This window comes from Crotalus tigris, unplaced genomic scaffold (assembly GCF_016545835.1).
Source record: "Crotalus tigris isolate CLP2741 ecotype Arizona unplaced genomic scaffold, ASM1654583v1 scf7180000017947.1575755, whole genome shotgun sequence".
NCBI lineage: Eukaryota > Metazoa > Chordata > Lepidosauria > Squamata > Viperidae > Crotalus > Crotalus tigris.
Genome location: NW_024096739.1, coordinates 1,463,318 through 1,481,720, shown reverse-complemented (window position 1 = coordinate 1,481,720; position 18,403 = coordinate 1,463,318). Strand labels below are relative to the sequence as shown.

Here is an 18,403-nt window from a genome sequence, read left to right as displayed (position 1 = left end):
CCGGCAGTTCCTCAGGTTCTGTTACATGGGCCATCACTACCAATACAGGGCCCTTCCGTTCATCCTTTCATCATCTCCAGGGGTGTTTATCAAAGTCCTGGCGATGCTGGCCGCACACCTGAGACTGGTACCAATACGCATCCAACATTATCTGAATGACATTCTCATCCAGTCGTCCTCCCTTCAGGCCGCCCAGTCGGACCTCACGTTGTCAATCAAGGTCCTTCAGGAACACGGGTTCTCATTGAACTTTTGGAAAAGTCAGACTGTTCCCTTTACCTGACTTTTACACCTGGGCGCTGTCATAGACAAACTCAGTTGCCAGGTATACCTGTCCCAGGAACATCAGGACAGTATCCGGACTCTGAGCCTAGGGTACGCAGGGAGTGTGAAGTGCCACTTGCCCTGCTTTCCGAACTCTTGGGAAAGATGGTCTTGTGCACAGTTCGGCAACCTATGGCTCCGGAGCCGCATGTGGCTCTTTGAGCCTTCCCCTGTGGCTCCCAGCCTCCTCTGCCTTTGCAGAGAGAGACAGAGACAGAGAGGCAATTGCGCTTCTCTCTCTCTCTCTCCCTCTCCCTATCTCTCTCTCCCTCCCTCCCTCTCTCTTTCTCTCTCTCTGTGTGTGTGTAAAAGAGAGTGCGCTCACAGTGTTCTCCGAGGAGCTGAAAAGCTTACTGGGTGGAGCTCCTCCCTTTGCTGCATCTCTGCAGGAAGCAGGAAAGGCGGGAGAGAGCTAGCTAGCCCAGCTAGGCTGACTCAGGAATTCTGGGAGTTGAAGTCCATGAGTCATAAAAGAGACGAGGTTGCCTACCCCTGAGCTTGTTGGACAACAGCTTAAAGCTTGCCCGGTGAGCAGCAGATAGGAGGGGGGGGGAGAAAGAAAGAGAGAGAGAGAGAGAGGGAAGGAAGGAGGGAGAGAGAGAGAGAAAGAGAGTGGGGAAAGAGGAGTGGCAGACCAAGGGCAGATAGAGAGGGAAGGAGAGAAAGACCCTTTTGACATCTAAAATGAAGATAACACTGCATATATCCTTTTTTTACCTTTGTGTGTATGTAATTTTATTCTCTTAAAGCATTCTCTTGGTGATCATTATTTTAATAGTATGGATATTCCCAAGAGTCATATTTTTACTTTTATTTTTAATGTGTATATATACATACACACACACACACACAAACACACACACACACCTATAATAAAGGTAAAAAAGCATATATGCAGTGTTATCTTCATTTTAGATATCAAAAGGGTTTTGCGGCTCCCGGTGTTTTGTTTTTGGTGGGAAACCGGTCCAAGTGGCTCTTTGAGTGTTTTGGGTTGCCTACCCCTGGTCTTGTGCATTGCGATAATGCCTTGGGCCAGACTGCATTCCAGGAGCCTCCAATGGTTCCTCTTCCCCTTCCAAAGGTTGGGCACCAGTTCCTCCAACCACCGGGTAAGGGTTCCCTCTCAGACCCTGCTGTCTCACCAGTGGTGCTCCTCGCCAGCAGTAACCAGAGAGTTCTTTTTCAAGCTCGGCTCATGCTCACGACAGACGTCAGTCTGTTTGGCTGGGGAGCGCACCTTCAGTCTCAGTTGGCTCAGGGACAATGGTCCCAAACAGACCTGAAACACAATATCAATTGGTTGGAGCTCAGAGCCATACACCTGGCTCTCCACACTCCTCCTTTTATATCTTCTCCTTTTCCCCCTCCTTTTCTCTTCGGTGCATCTCCAGCTACATGCTGATTCTGGAAGCGCCAATGAGCTGCAGCCTGGCGCTGATCTTGTAGCTTCTCCTGAGCCCCGACAAGTGCTGGCTGCATGCATCGATCCTGGGGCTTCTGCCGAGCCTTGATAGCTCTGCAACTCCAGCTGTCTCTCCCTCAGTCTTGTGTGGTGCTGCCGCCGCTTCAGCTCATTCCCCTCCCCCACTTCAGATCTAGGATGGTCGTGTACCATCTGCCAGGTGCCAAGGTACCACCGGTTGAAAAGCTCTGCTCTAAATGTTTTCAGGCTCAACTAATATGTCCACTAGGCCTATGTGAATAAGCTCTGATTTTATTTGAATTAAAAATTTAAAAAGGACTTGATTCAATTCATGTCTCCATATTTAAATTTGGTCGCAACCTGATTTAATATACTTTGAAATTAAAGATTTGTTATAAAAGGAGATCTCTCTGTAGGATGTAAAGGGAATCTTTAAATGTCTGAAACTGATTCAGTTTTATATTTTTATTCCATTTCATTTAATTGTAACAAATCTATCAAAAGCTAAATAGAATCCAGTGGGTTAAAACAGGGGTCCCCAACCCCCGGTCCATGGACCAGTACCGGTCCATGGCATGCCAGCAACTGGTCCGCACAAACAAGCAAAGCCTCATCCATGGGATGCAGGCAGCACACAATACCATGCCCCCTCCTGTCCATGGAAAAACCTCTCTCCATGGAACCGGTCCCTGGTGCCCAAAAGGTTGGGGACCTCTGGGTTAAAACTTTTCTCGTATGCCATCTTTCTGCACTAGATAAACAATCAGGTTTTAACTGGTTGTTTGTAGGGCTTTAAAAGTGCATTCTCTGTCACTGTCCTTTTCCTGTGGAATAGCATTTACTTAAGGGTTAAGATTGAGAAGCAAAAAGTAGCCATTGTCAGTTATCCCTGTGCTGGTTTTTGTTCATTTGTTCATGCTGTCATGAGGATGGGGGTGCTTGTCTGTTTCAGCTGGAAGTGTTTGCATGGGTCAGACAAGTGGAACTGGAGAGGAATGGAACAAAGAGGATGGCCACTTTGGGGCATTGTGCGGTGCTTTGAGATGTTTAGCTATATTTTCCACGCTGCCCCTGTTTGGGGTTTTCTGTACTGGCCCTGTCAGACTGGAAAATTCATCAGTAATTTGGGACTACTTTTTGTAGTTTGTGACATTTGGGGTCTGATCCCTGAGCTGCTGAGCAGGTTGGAGGACAGATGGACCATACTGGGCTGGGCTTGCCCTCTGGCTTGCTTTCATGCTTAATCTCCTGCTTGATCTACTGTTGGATTTGTGAATTTGGCTGTTACCTGATGCAGCTATTTGGCTGTGTGAAAACAGTCCTCTTTACATCTTGTATCTCTATACATCTTGTGCTTACTGCTGACCAGTGTTGCTAGATACTCTGGACATGACTGTTACTGACTATTATATCCTGTATTGCTTCTTTTCTCTTGTTGGAACTTGGAGATGTGGATGGTAGCTCCTGATCTGGGGGAACTTGGGTGTGGGGTGGTGCTGGCAGGATGGAGACAAGCCCATATAATATAAAGGTGCTTCTGTTAATAGAAGATAGCTTTGAATTGTACTCTAAATTGTTTCTAGCATGAGTCCAAAAGCTTGGAAGACTAAACTGGTTCCAGTGACTGACCCAGATTGAATCCTGCAACATTATCCTGGGTCAGATATATTTTCCTTCATTTGTAATAATAGGTGAATTCGCCCAATCCACCTCAGGAATGAAATATAAGTTGTCTAAATACGGACTACAAAAACTTGGATGCAGAAAAATCTAGTGCGTCACTGCGATTTATTGACTGCCCAAATTTCTGCAGCCCAAGTATAGTAGCCCTCCAAAAACTTCTGTAATTAGTGGACGGCTTTAACGTATGTTTCCCCAAAATATATTTTTACTTTCCTTCCTGTTTTGTCAGCATAAATGCACTGCAGTCATGGTCAAGCAAAGTAGGAGTGGGTTTTGACAACATACCACTTTGCATAAGTATGATCATGTAAAAGGGAAAAAAGCAAATGTCCTGGTTCCCAAGACCTACATCTTGTGGATCCATAGTGTATAGATTTCTACTCGTGATTTTTATCTAAAAGATTACAAGTAATATTCAATTACCAACTGCATAGTTCTCAACCTTTTTAATGCCGCGACCTTTTTAATGCCGCGACCCCCAACCGGTCGTAAGTTGAGGACTACTCAACTGGTGCAGCACCGTTTGCAGAATGGGACTTTTGGCGGGCAGAGACAGCCTGGACAATTCCTATTGGCTTTTGAAAGCCAATAGAATTAGACTCTATTCAAGAGAGTCTATTCTATTGGCTTTCAAAAGCCAATAGAATAAAAGGGAGTAGCACAGCTAAGGAAAAGGGGAAAAAAATGGCGGACTGCGTTGTTTGGTGACCCCCATGAAATGGTCATTCGACCCCAAATGGGGTCCCGACCCACAGGTTGAGAATCACTGGTTTAGTGTCTGTTTGAATTTATGTCAGTGTAAAAGAATAACTTACCCACCAGTCATCACATATATGACAGTCATAGCATCCTGTCAACACATGATCACCATACAGTATATGTGCTTCACAACTGACTTGTAACAAGAAGAGTTAATAAGTAAAATTGTATGCCACAGTCACATGATGCTTGGTTTAATGACCACAGCACTTAATGATCAAAAGAGAAGGGAAATAACATCTACAATGTCAACTATATTATGGAATAATTGTTAAACATTTTAACACTAATTTGGCATTTAGTGGGATAGAAGAATTAAATTGTATATAACTGAACTGGTTTTAGTTAAATTGTAACTAACTTTAATGTCAAAATGTTTAAAACTTCATTTATCACTATTCTGAAATTAGCAGAGTATCTGGAAAATTGAAATCCTTTCCCATTGATTTCTGAATATTAACTATTTTAGTATATTGATTGCATAATAATTGTGACAGCACATTAGTATAATATGTGCAAATATTTTAGATATTAATATTGTTAATAGAATTTTCTGCATTTTGTGATTTTCTGTATGGATGCCTGACTCAGTGTGTCTTTGGGCAGCATAGAAAAGAAAGGAAAATCAAATCAAATCAGAAAATGCAAAAATAATATATATCATTAAATGGAAGTGGATGATAAAACCATCTAAAATTTATTATATACCCACTTCTCGGCAACCAATTTCTCTTCCAATGATCAGATCATTAACCAAAATGGTCACAAGGTGATCACGTGACTAAGAAGAAGAGATGCTACAAAAATGACTGGTTGCTGCTGCTGTTTCATTCAGATAAAGTTCTTGTACAGAGCTCTTGTACAGCTATGACATTCTGGCATGCACTGTTAAGCGCGCAAAATTTGGTTGTAAATGCATTTAGGTCAGAAAAAGGTTTTTTAAAAAATTATACTCCCGTTTGCAAATAATCTCTGACTGAGTAGCTAATGAGAAGTCGATGTATCTCCTAAAAATGAAGTTCTCTATTTTGTGAGCTGAAAGCCTGGGGAAGAACCAAGTCTTCATCAACTTCCTAAAAGCCAAGAGGGTCAAGATATCTGCTTTTTTTCCTCTTACTAACCCTATATCCATATATTCTTGTGAATTAGATGTGTATGTGTGTGTGTTTGTTTATTTATTTATTGTATAAATTTTATTAGCACCACAAGACTCTTAATGATACAGTGAAAACACTGAAACAAACATTGAAACAAAAAGATTACTTTTTTCAAATATTTTCTGTTCTATTAAATAAATTTTGTATCATTTTGTAACATAGATTTGTTACATTTGTCATTTGTTTCTGCAATTTATATCCCATTCCTTTTTGTTTTTTACATGTTTTTAGTATTTAAGTGTTTCCCGATACTTTTTTTTTAAATAACCACTTTATTTATTAGTCTTTTGCATTATTTAACTGAATTGTTATTTATGCTACTTTTCTATAGAAGGCTCTTGATAAATTTTGTTTTCAGATAAACAGGAAATAGTTCAAGGAAAAACACTTGCTTTGATAAATTCTCCTTAACCTGCCAGCATAGTTTGTAATTCAGTTTTTATATTCTGTCACTCACAATTGTAGCAGGTTTCTGCCAGCAGAAAATAGGCTGGCCTTTGAAACATCAATAAATAAAGAAAAGAGGAGGATAGTTTTTTCTTAATATCCTTTGTTAATTTTATATTTGCAGAAGTAGAATATGAGCTAATATCTTAGAATTTAAACTTTAAATTCAGAACTCTGTTTACAAAAACAAAATGTCTCATGAACTTTGAGGTAATTTATATAATAATGTAGTAAATATGATTTGCAGAATTTGTAGTACACCTATTGTTACTATCAGATGCCATCTTCTTGAGTCATAATCAGCAGATCTAATTAGCCCGTAGCTAATAGTTTATAGCTCTTGCTATTACTGGGGGGGGTCACTGGATTTGAGGCTTGGGTCCATTTAGATGAGGTATGGCAATTTTTGTAAGGAAAATTTTAACCTTTGGTGAAACTATTGCATTAGTTTCCATTGGCTCTTATTGCTTTATTGAAAACAAAAGATCAATACTCTGTTTTTCACTTTTAGAGCATAGCTTCATTAGTAAACTTATTCAGAGGTGATGCAAAAGCAGTTTTCAGGGGACTGGACTAGAAGACCTCCAAGGTCCCTTCCTGCTCTACTCTGCTGTTTCTATTCTATTCATGCTACCCTGTTTTAAATTATTGTTTGGGATACTATCTGACATTTGATAATTGAGTTTTAAAGCTTTATGTTTATATTTAGGTTCTGAATTAAAAGCTGCATGTATTTTGATGACTGGCTAACATTTTTCTTCTGCAGTAATATTTCTGTGTTACTTGGGATATATCAATTATAAAGAAGTTTTGTTCATACTGTGATTAAGAAGGTATTGCAATCTGAGGTGTCAAACTCAATTTTATTGAGTGCTGCGTTAGCATTGTGGTTGCCTTTGGGCCGGGTGGGGTGTGTGGCCAGCTCAACATCGCTCATGTCAGGGGGCACCTATGGGAGGCTGGGGGGATCTGGGGGTCTCTGGCAGAAGCCTGGTCTACCAGAAGAACCTCACTATCCTTCTCAGACCACATGGAGGCCCCCAGGTGGTATGTGCTACCCTGGGCAGAGGGGGTCAGGCACCCCGCCCAGCCCTCAAACATCTGGGCCACCAGGATCTCATGACCCAGCCCAACACCACTTCCCAGGGGGTACTCGGCAGTACTTGGGGCACCTCTGGCGCTGGGCTCAGGTGGATCAGAAAGGGGAGTTCCTTCCTGTTTGTCGGGGGTGTGGTGATCGGGGGGAGGCTTGCCCTGCCTGTGCAGCAGAGTTGGAGGATGAAGTTGGATGGCAGGGGCTGAGTGTCGGGCCATGACGTGGCAGTAACAGTGCTGGCTGGGCTGCCTCATCATGGCCCCACTTTGCCCGTGCCTGTGCATCAGACCCCCCCCCCATCTTTGTTTGCCAATACCGCCATGGCGGGACAACCGGATAGCTGTCTGGCACATCCAGTGGGCTGGATCACATGTCTTTCCCCTCCCCCCCATGTCTCTGCTTGCTGCTTGGAGGGCTGGGCAAGCGGGCCAGGCAAACACTCAGACCCATGCGCTGCGGGATCCCAGGTTGCTGCGGCTGAGGGGTGGGCCAGGGCAGCCTTGCTGTCTCCAGGGCGGCCCCTTGGGCCGGATCTGGGCCCATAGCAGCCGGATTCGGCCCATGGGCCTTGAGTTTGACATGTGCTTTAACCAATCGGTAATTGCTGAGATCAGTAAAAGTGTGCATTACGTGCATCAGTTTTGAAACGTAAAGATCTGAAAAACTTAAAATTAAAAACAGGTAAAACAGCTTGGTTCAATTAATGTTTAAATTGGAATACTTGGTTTTCAACAACATTATAGATTAAATCCAATTTATCCATCCTTGTATATCTTACAGTATGTAATAAAATTGATTTGTCAGTAGGAATATGTTAGCTGTTAGTTATTCTGTAGTTCACTCAGCTAGGAATATTAGGTCTGAATTAGCCCATTTGTTTTCTCAGAAAACTGCAGGAAGAACAACATTCCAAGCAGAACTTTTTCTTACAGCCCCTTGTGTTCATAGAATATCTATTTCTAAATAATATGTGATATGGCATGGGGCATAAATTAAAAGAAATCAATCATCACCAGTTCATGCAAGGGCTTTTTTGATTGAAGCTTATGAATGAACTTTGATTCCCATTTTTTTATATTCGTTCTGCTATAGCATGGGTGCACAGTCTGTGGCCCAGGGGCCACATGCGGCCCCTCAAGGCTTTTTGAGCGGCCATGAGATCTCTCCTCAGTCCTCAGTTGCTGCCAACTTTCGGTAAGTAAGTAAAAGTTCAACTTACAGTTTTCAGAATGAATAAGATGGGAGAGGGTGGCTGGGAGGACCTAAATGGTTTTTTTTTTTTTTTTTTTTTTTTTTTTAGAAAAGTTGAGGCTTAAGAAAATGTATCCTTTACTCTGGATACAGCCGTTTTCTGTTTTGAACACACACATTCCTATTGCCCTGCTCATATGTAATCTCCCAAATATATAATCCACATGTGGGTTTTGGGGGTTTTTTTGTTTTTTTTTTTACAAAAAAAGAAAGTGTGCACCTGTATGCTGTAGCAAATCTGTACAACTTTACATATTTAAATCTTTTTTCTTTTTAAATTATTAATAGTTCTTAGAAATAAGGTGCTCATTATTGCCAGCTATAATATGGCTAGGTTGTAGTGTTTCATAGGGGATGTTGTTCAGCTTGTATGTCTCATTCTGATGTACACAGATTGTTTTCCAAGTATTTTGATGAAAAAAAAATCACTTTTATTAATTACTGCTGTGGAATTTTCAGTGTTAATGCAGAGCATCTATCTGTTCTGTAGGACATGCCCTCCCCACCGTTCGATTATGCATGTTTCATATTTGGATCCAGAGCAGATTTAGAAATAGGTACCAAATAAACAGTATCCATTTGACCAACGTGGAATGCTATTGGTATAAATGTTTTGCTTCTTGAAATTCAATATTATTGTATTTTAACCATGAAAATATATAAATAAAACATCTTCTGTAATAGAAAATATTCTAAATATCTATGCATCCTTAAAATGTCTACTCAGGATATAACCTGTATAATAGGTTAATCCCTAGTATTTAGGAGTACAGGCAATGCTCAGGTTATAATCATTTGTTCAGGGTTACAACTATTCATTCGTTCAGCAACCATTCAAAGTTGAGACAGCATTGAATGAATATTATTTATGATGGGTCCTTATACTTCTGGCCATTGCAGCATCCCCTCAATTATGTGATTAGGGTCAGGGTGCCTACTCAGGATTATGAAGTTGCAGCATGCCACAGTTACATGATTGTGATTTCTAAAATTCCCTGTTGGCTTCCTACAAGCAGGAAATGGGGCAACTGACAGCCATGTGACATACTTTATGACCATGTCACTTAGTGACAGCAATCCTAGTTGAAATTGCCTTGGTAAGCCAAGGACTACTTGTACATCCTCAAAGTAGTATATATACAAGCTGAATTAGAGCTCCTCTCGAAGGGAGATAGGGGATTTAGAAATAGGAAGTATTAAATAAATAACAAAATCGCTACAACAAAAAGCAAAAGCAACATAGCAAAAGCAGCATCTATTATCAATTTCCATTTGATAATGGAAAGTAGATGTCGACATAACTGCTGAAGGAAGACCCTGAAGTATATTATGTGTTAGTAGCATCTTAGTGTCCATTCAGTTTTTATACCTTTCATATGATGCACACAGACACAATCTGCACTACAGCACTGCACATTTAGACACTATTTTCGTTCTACGCAGCCTCCCCAGTCTAAAACCAATTATCTTTATTTTTTACAAAAAAAAAAGTTCTACTCCTCCTTTCCCCCCCCCCCGCCATTTTGCTAAATGCTAAAGCTCTAGTATGTGTCTTCTGGTACTTCTATATTGCATGGTTTAAGAGAGAATGCTGAATGTCCTTTATTGGAGGCTGAGAATGAAGATGTCTGCTGTTACTTGGCCTAGATAAATGATAAGAGTGGGAAAAAATGCTACACCTTCTGGCTTGCTGGTTGTCTGCCCCATACCTGTGGAAAACATTTTTCTTGAATGTTCAAGCATTTGACTGTGTGGCTTGAAAGGTTATTTATCCAACTGTACACTAACTGCCTGAGCCCAGGACATATAGAGAGATTTTCTAGCTAAGGAATGTGTGACTTTTATATTCTCTGTGTTTTTATGGATACCGAGAGGAAAGGATGAGGAAAAATATCTGGACTGCTTATTAATTATTTAAGAGATAGCAAGTGGGAAATGAAAAACAGCTGGAGAGTGACTACTGAACTAATAACCAGCAAGGAAGATACGATGCTCAATTTGAACTCCTAAGCAGCAAAGAATGCGTCATCATCTTCAGTGCATCCACAGAGCAGGATAGATTGCACTATTCTTTGTGGGCAGAGTTAATCAGCTTCATCCTCATTTTAACTCTGTTTTTAAGTTAGGTCATGGTTTTCTTGTCACTTTGGATTCTTTATGGCTTTTAGATCTTGAAGATATGGCTAGAGAATGGAAGGCTACTACTTAATTACTTAACCCTTGCTCTTCCTACCAAATTAAAATCTCATTTAAGACAGAGAATGCATGCCTCTTTGCTGGATGAAAATATATTATTGGGAGCACTAAGAGGACTTCTATTGAAGAAAGCCTTCCTTTGACACAAAAAATCTCTACAATTTTTGGCCAGTCTCAATGCTAGCCTCCAAATACATCTAAATTATGCTGATTATCTAATGTATTTCAAACATGATTTTATCCAAGTTAATATTACTGAAACTGTTGGTTATCTTAATAGATTATCTCTATCTGGAGAACTAGAAAGGGTGGACTATGGCCATAATATTTTTTCTGAGCCTTTCAACAACTTTCTGTACCATCAGCCATGATAATGAGTACAATCATGAATGTGTGGCTGGCTGTAGAAATATTAACCAATTTTTGGATTTCCTTGTGGAATTTGACTTTGCCAGGTTTGTATTTTTTGTAATGTTTCACAGGATTTTATTATGCTTCTCAGGATCTACGTGAAACTGCTGGAATATTGGAGATTTTGAGTAGGATATAGTTTCTTAATCACAGAATATTGAGGAAGAGATTTCTCCTCTTGGACATTGACTAATTTCAATAATGAACTGGATATGATAGAACAAAAATATATAATTTTAAAATAAATCCTGGTAGAAATGTGATGCTGTTGTTAAATAAGGAAGTTAGAATTCAAAGGTGAAAGTTCATCCTCTTTTGAGTTGAGTTGTACGCTCCCAAATCAGCTGGGACTGCTCTTCGATGCTTCGTTATGGAGGTTTTGCAGTAAGCTTGCTATAGCAAGAAGCATCTTCATTTAATTATGGCCACTGTATCAGCTACAACTCTTTATGAGCTAGTCAGATTTCACTATAGTTATCCATGTATTCACGCCACTATTGATTATTGGAACACCGTTTATGCTTGAAGACCATGTAAATATTACATGTATACTAAATGTGACATCTAGGCCAGGGCTTTTTAACCTTTTCACAGATTGTACCACTTTTAGGACATGATAATATTCGAGTACCACCAGTGCTTAGCAAGGTGTCAAAAACTTGATGATCAAAAAAGTGGGGTGGGGGATTTGGGGTTTTATTGATTAGATTGATTTGTTGTTATAGAAATGGCTAGTTTATACTATTACTAAAAGTAAAAAGTTGAGGTTCGATATTAATGCTTCATTCTACTGCAACAGAGGAAGTTGTAAGTCAATGCCATTACTTTTCTTTTTCCCTTCTCCCCCTCACTTTTCTTTCCCTTTTTCCTCCCCACTGTGTTCTAATATTTGCTTTTGTATTTTTGTATTTTATTCTATAATCTAATAAAATGTTACAAACAATAAAAAAAGGAAAAAAGTACCGGTTTTACTCCTCCTTTTACATCCTCTCCTCTCTCCCCCCTACCTACTCCTTTACCGGGTGCGCTAGAAGCACCGATCAGCTGGAACTGCGTGTGCTGATCCTGGGGTCTCAGAGCCCCGGCAGCACCGCAGCTCCATCTGAATCTCTCCCAGATCTCTTTGGTGCTGCCGCTGCTTCAGCTCATGCACTTTTACACTTTTTTTTACAGTGCTTTTCAACCCATGGTACATGTGCCACCTGCCAGGTGCCAAAATACCACCAGTGGTACGCGTACCACGGGTTGAAAAGCCCTGATCTAGGCAACTAACTGATGTAAGACATGGGCATCTTACTTACAAAACGAAAAGGTCCTAAACAGTTTAAACTCTGAGATCTCCCATCCCATTGCCATCCTGATAGGCCATTAAAAACTTAGGAGGTCCTTTTAAGGCTTCTCTTGTTCCTGTCTGCCTGGCACACCGGAGAAGACTATCTGTATTTTCTCGTGTATGGAATACACTCTTTCATTAATGTCTATGGAGATTCTCAGTCATCCAGATCATAGTTATCCCAAAGATGCTTTTTCACAAGGCAACTGGACCTTTTTGTTTTCCTTTGAAGATATTTTGTTTCTTATCCAAGAAGCTGAAGAAACTTTTTGGATGCGAAGCAAAATGTCTTCAAAGAAAAACCAGAAGGCCCAGTTGCCTTGTGAAAAAGGCATCTTTGGGATCCTTCACTGATGTTATTTGGAGTCTTATTTCCTCAACTTTCTGCAAACTTTTAGAAAATACACATCTCTTTTGTTAGGCCCTTAACTGTTAATTTAATATCACTTTCAGTATCCGTTTAATTTGTTACTCTGCCTTAAATAATTACTGAGTGAGAAAGTGGGGCATAAATAGTCAAATAAATATGTTGCACTGCATACAATATTAATATCTTGACCAAAATATGCCTGCTTGAGCACTGATAAGGGGCCATTTCAATTAGAGGTGGTTCTCAATTTAAAACCATTTGTTTAGTAATTGTTCGAAGTTACAGTGGTACTGAAAAAAGTATTTTATGACTGGTTTTTCACACTTAATGACCATTGTGGCATCCCCGTGGTTATGGTTAAAATTCAGGTAGCAACTGACATGTGTTTATGACAATTGCGCTGCCCTGGCGTCATCTGATCACCACTTGTACTCTTTCCAGCCAGCTTTCTACAAGAACAGCCTATGCGGGAAGCCAGCATTGCTTAACTGCATAGTTCATTTAACAACTGTAATGATTCATTTAACAAATGTGGCAAAAAAGGTCATAAAATGGGGCAAAACCCATTTAACAACTGCCTTGCTTAACAACGGAAATGTTGTGCTGAATTTCAGTCTTAAGTTGAGGGCTACCTGATGTACTATGTACTGTTGTATTGAGTGTTTTCAAACTCTTAAGCAATTGGAATGTTTCGCAAAACATCCCATAAAATTTAAGAAACTGAAGTAATGGCTAAAGACCCCTTACTTCATTGAAATTAAAACTAGCTGTACACAAGTTTCCAACAGCTTACATTTCATCTTTGAATTCAGATACTTTTTCTGCAGTTTGAAGGAACATTTTATTTTTGCACCCAATCACATTTTATGTATTTAGTTCAATTTATACAGCAGCCCATTTCACATGCATGTCTGTGGGTGACTCACAAAAATGATTAAAAAAACCAAGTTAAAACAAATTAACCAAAAACATTAAACATTAAAATTTTGTGGTATGATGCCATCTTTTGTTTTTATAAAAACATTCATATAAACACTTCAATTATTCAGAGTGGTTTTAAAATACGTACAATAGATATTTTTTTTTGCTTCAAAAATGATATCAATGCACAAAGCGTACAGTGAATGTCCATAAAAAGTTTCTTAGTATTATGATACTATTGATACATTGGCTCATGAATGGTAAATATCTTGAACTTAATGGCTATCCTCATTTTTTATTACTACTTTCTTGAAGGCCCTGAGGGTGGGGTTCTGTGACAGAGGTTGAGCACTCTACATTCAGTTTTTGAACGTTTGATTTTTATTTTATTTGTTTTTCCTGATTGGGAATTTGTAGGAAATTGCACTACTAATATTCTGTTATTTTGTCCTGGATTTCAGAGACAGGTGTTGGAGGGATCTAGAGGCCAGAAAATAATAAATTGAAGATCACAACGCTTTGTCTATGCCAAACTTGTTCAATATAGTTCCTTTTGATTGGCAGCTTTTCTTTATTATCCCTGTCACTACAACCAGAGTTTCTATAATTTAGGGATGTCTAGAGTTAAAGTTCAACTTTTCATAAAATACATAATCTGTCAGTGAGCATATTGATGGCTTAAAGAAAAAATGTCACTTTTCCTGAATATAGGGATAGTAAATATAGTTTTGTTTTAATAAATCAAAACTGTTTTCTTAATCATGTTACTGGAGCTCATTTTTCTATGTGCTGCAGAGAGCTGTGAAGCAGAGTTTTGAGAAGAAATATTTGTTGGCTTATATATTTTTGGATCTAGGAAACTTTACGGTTAGCTTGTCTTGATGTAACATTTTGCTGCCTGAGAATAATACTTCAACTTCATATTTTTATTTTCTATGATCTTTCTATAAGCGGCAGCTAAATATGAGCCAGTTATATACTACATTGTGCTACAGAGCATACATAAAGAAGTGACACTAATGTACAAAATAAATATGCTCTTGGATCTTGTATCTACCTAGTCACTTGTGTTGACATTCACACACTATTGCCACACTTATTTCATTTGCTTTATGTTAGCTTTTGCAAAATTATTACTTCCACCTGCAAAATACAGCTCATCCCTATTCTTCATCTGTTTGTTTTTCCTTTCCACCCTTTCTTATCTGTTCTCCTGGCCCAATTATTTTATGTATGTTTCTATGTCTTTTGTCGATAATCTATCATAAAATTGTTTACTTTAGCTGCTGCCACCATGCTATTGATAAGGATATTCCAAATTAAATGACAGTTTTAAGCGAAAATTTAAAGTTTTATTTTCATAATTAATATCCATTCAGCATGAGTTAACAATAAAATGAAATACAATCATAATACCAATTATTATTCAAGTAAGCAATGGCACTGATTTTTCCCTTTCCTATTAGCTGTTGTTTAAGCTTTCTTTATCTTTAGTGAGAAAATTTGTTTCAAAATATGTCTGATGAGTTTTTCGTTTGGTAAAACCTTATTTCTAGTGTTTCCACATTTTGTTGAATCATCCTCTTTGCTAAATGCTAACTCACATTATTATGCACAGACCTTTTGATGGCACACCAATGTTTCATTCTGATTCATTACTGCAGGCATTAATGCTACTTCCTACCAGAAGTCATAAGATTAAGAAACTACAGAAGCGGTTGCATGAATAGAAAGGCTCCAGGAATTCATTGCCTTCAACAGCTACAAAGGGGTAGGTATCTGGTTCTTTATACATCTGGGTCCGAATATAGGTTCTTATTGATATAGATACTTGATAAGGTAGAGATCAGTGATCCAGGATGATAATTTCCTGAAAAAAAAGTGAGTATTGTTGAGTCTGTGATCCATGAACTGAAACCTGGTACATTTTGCACCTTATCAAATGAACATCTTCGTAGTATAATTACATATTGATTCTACTCATAGTATCACTCATTGCCCTGTCTCCACTGCCAGCATTAATTGATCACTGAGCTGGTAAAATATTTCTTACAGAAATGTGAAAAACAAAATCCCCGTTGCTGTCCCTTTTAAGGGGAAAAAGTGGTCTGCATTGCAAAGGTAAATGGTGATACCTTCCTTGCCCCATTTTCTCATCTTTAATTTTTTTGCCATAATCATTTGAGGCTTTGTAGTTTTGACTATTTTTGTTGGGGATACAGTGTATGAGATTTAACTAAACCTTCCTTTGCCTGATCTTTCCACCCACTTTGCAGAGCAGAGAAATTGGAGTTCAAAAGAGTAAGCTTTTTGCTATTCTGCACATTGAGAGCAATATAATCTGCCAGCAATAGGAAACAGTCAAGTAAAGGAAAGATTGCCTACAGAAATTGGTTGCAAACTCTCCAGTCTCTCTGTTCTGGGAGGTAGGACACACATACTGACTGTAATGACAATCACATGACTGAGAGATGTTGCAAGGCTCATAAATGGGCCATAAGGTTATTTTTTCAGTATCATAACTTTAAACAGTTGAAATGAATGTTTGGTAAATAAAGACTATCTGTATTTGGACAAGTATTCAAAATATTTATAGGTATTTGAATATTTGGAGCAGTGTTCAAATATTCATGTGCTATGGTTTCGGAGAAGCCAATTCACTCTTGTCAAAAGATGTGGAGAAGGATTCTAAAAGGATATCATGAAAGGGATGAGATCAATCAAAGGACGGTCCTTCTCATTCCGTTTAACAGAATAATAGTGCATGCAGCAATAGAGCCCTAGCTATACCATTAAAGAATGATAGAAACATACAGCTGTAAAAAGATTTCAGAAAAATTAAAAGTCTGTAATGAAAAAACACACCTAGAAAATATTTAAGAATCTGGCTCATGAAAAAGAAAAAGTCAATAAAATTGGGAAGAAATCTACAACTTAGTCTTCTGAAATATATACTAAGGGATTCACTGTCATTGTAAATCAGTGATTTATGCCACTGAAATATTTTCAGAGTATGAGAGTGTATGAGAGTGGGTTATTTCTGAAGCTTTGAACTGGGTCTCCTAATCATATTAGTTAACCTCTGGATACCTTTAACTTCTCATGTTTAGAGAGATAAAGATAGAGGTAGAGATAAACACACACACACATCTGAATACAGGCATAAAAATGAACACTGAAACAATTTAATCATTTTTTTAAAAAAATTACATAATTTCTGTTTTATTACTTAATTTCTTACAGTTTATATTTTACTACCTAAATTTTTATAGTAAATGTCAATGAAAAGAAGTGAATTAAAATCTTCTGGCTTTTCATAATATATGTAACTAAGTCATTTGTGATTTTGCATCATTTTGGATGAACCTCATTGTTATTGAGTCAGTATTTAAATACTTAATTTATTTGTGCTGAGTATAATTACAGGTCTAATAACCAGATGAATGTTGATGGTTGATACTGGATAATGTTTAACTATAAAGTTATATTGAGATGGATTACTTAAAATATTAAGGGGGGTTATAAGTGTAATATTAGTGTAATTGCTTCGACTTTTCAAGGTATACATTAAATTGTCTAGGATTTTAAGCATAAAACACTATTCTTTAAACAAGAATGATTTATTTACAATTATTTGTTTGTAGAAATTTAAATAAAAGATGTCATTTATATAAAAGTATTTTACTTTACATTAGACAGTTGTATTCATTTCAACAACAAAAGAAAAATATCAAGTTGTAGATGGGACTAGTAAGAGAATTGGTGAGGGCATAGACATTTTAATGCTTCTGAGACTTTCCATGATTGCACTTCAGATATATTTTTATGTTATATTTGATTATTTTAATTTGTGAAAGCTGGCAAGTTTCTCAAACTATTTAATTGTTAAACATAGTGACTGCTATATTTCTAATATAAGCATCACTAATCACACAGGTCTTAATTTCAGCTCATTCTGTTGGTGCCACGGACATTTATGCATTATATATATCTGGTCCTACCTTGTGATGGTCATAAAGCTAATGGTTAATATTGAAATTCTGTATTATTAACCATGTGATCAACCCAATTTTACAACCCTTTTATGGTAAATTACCATAATTTTAAGTGAGCCAATGGTTCACTACTGACCAATTTTCTGAAAACCAAAAGTAAATGCTGGTTTGTGACCAAAAACTGGCATAAATTGCAGTCATGTGACCACAGGATGCAGCAAACAGTCATAAATGTGGGTCAGTTAACAACCACCCAAGATGCAGTCACATGATCATGGGGGAATGGCCATTAGAACTTTGGAACTGAGTCATAATTACTTTTGGGGGAGGTCCATCATAACCTAGGTCACTAAGTGAACCAGTTGTAAGTCGAGGACTACCTATATTTAAATCAGTTTCAAGTTTGTCAGAATATTGTTTAAAGGTTAGTGATTACAGTATTCAAGATGGGGAAATCATTTCCTGTGATCGATAAATGATACTTCTCTTGATGCAACCTAAAATTACATTTGTCATTTTTTCAAACACAGTACAACTCACTTTGACAGAGATTAGGCATTAATAAAGATAATACTGCTTATACAGTACATGAGTGCTCTGCATTTACTTATTTATTTGTGTATTAGATTTATGGATAACCCCAATGTGTTGGCCATACATACTTTGAAAAATCTATCCTTAGAATAGAATAGATCTGGGAGGGACCTTGGAGGTCTTCTAGTCCAGCCCCCTGCTCAAACAGGAGAACCTATACCATCTCAGACAAGTAAGTCTCTTAGACCAGATCAAAATAGCATTCTGCTTTTGCAGGAGAGATATAAACCTATTGGGAGAAAGATTGGTAAATTATACGGTTTTTTAATTTAACTTAGCATTTAATGATCACTGATATTCACTGCAAATACTTTTTAATTAGATTTGTAAAATTCCACTTTCATTATGGGTTTGGCTTATGATTTTATGAAATTTCATGTGAAAGATTACTCTCATTACAGAAATATATTAGCTCAAATCTAGGCATCATGATCTCTTTT

The 18,403-nt window shown here is 38.0% G+C and overlaps 2 protein-coding genes across 3 annotated transcripts in view; one reads left to right on the top strand and one right to left on the bottom strand.

The window, feature by feature from the left end:
- Positions 1–18,403, top strand: part of LOC120308785 (activity dependent neuroprotector homeobox) — a 57,950-nt gene that overhangs the window by 31,198 nt on the left and 8,349 nt on the right. The window contains exons 2-3 of one of the 2 annotated variants that reach the window (XM_039345268.1): positions 7,985–8,086; positions 15,039–15,145. In XM_039345268.1, the coding sequence (XP_039201202.1) occupies positions 15,097–15,145 (49 nt within the window). In that variant the 5' untranslated portion in view covers positions 7,985–8,086; positions 15,039–15,096. The remainder of the gene's footprint in view (positions 1–7,984; positions 8,087–15,038; positions 15,146–18,403) is intronic. The other variant, XM_039345267.1, reaches the window with a different exon arrangement.
- The window catches only part of BCAS4 (breast carcinoma amplified sequence 4), a 73,782-nt gene continuing 70,505 nt past the window's right edge, over positions 15,127–18,403 (bottom strand). Inside the window, exon 5 of the mRNA XM_039345277.1 lies at positions 15,127–15,244. Within this exon, the coding sequence (XP_039201211.1) occupies positions 15,221–15,244 (24 nt within the window). The 3' untranslated portion in view covers positions 15,127–15,220. The remainder of the gene's footprint in view (positions 15,245–18,403) is intronic.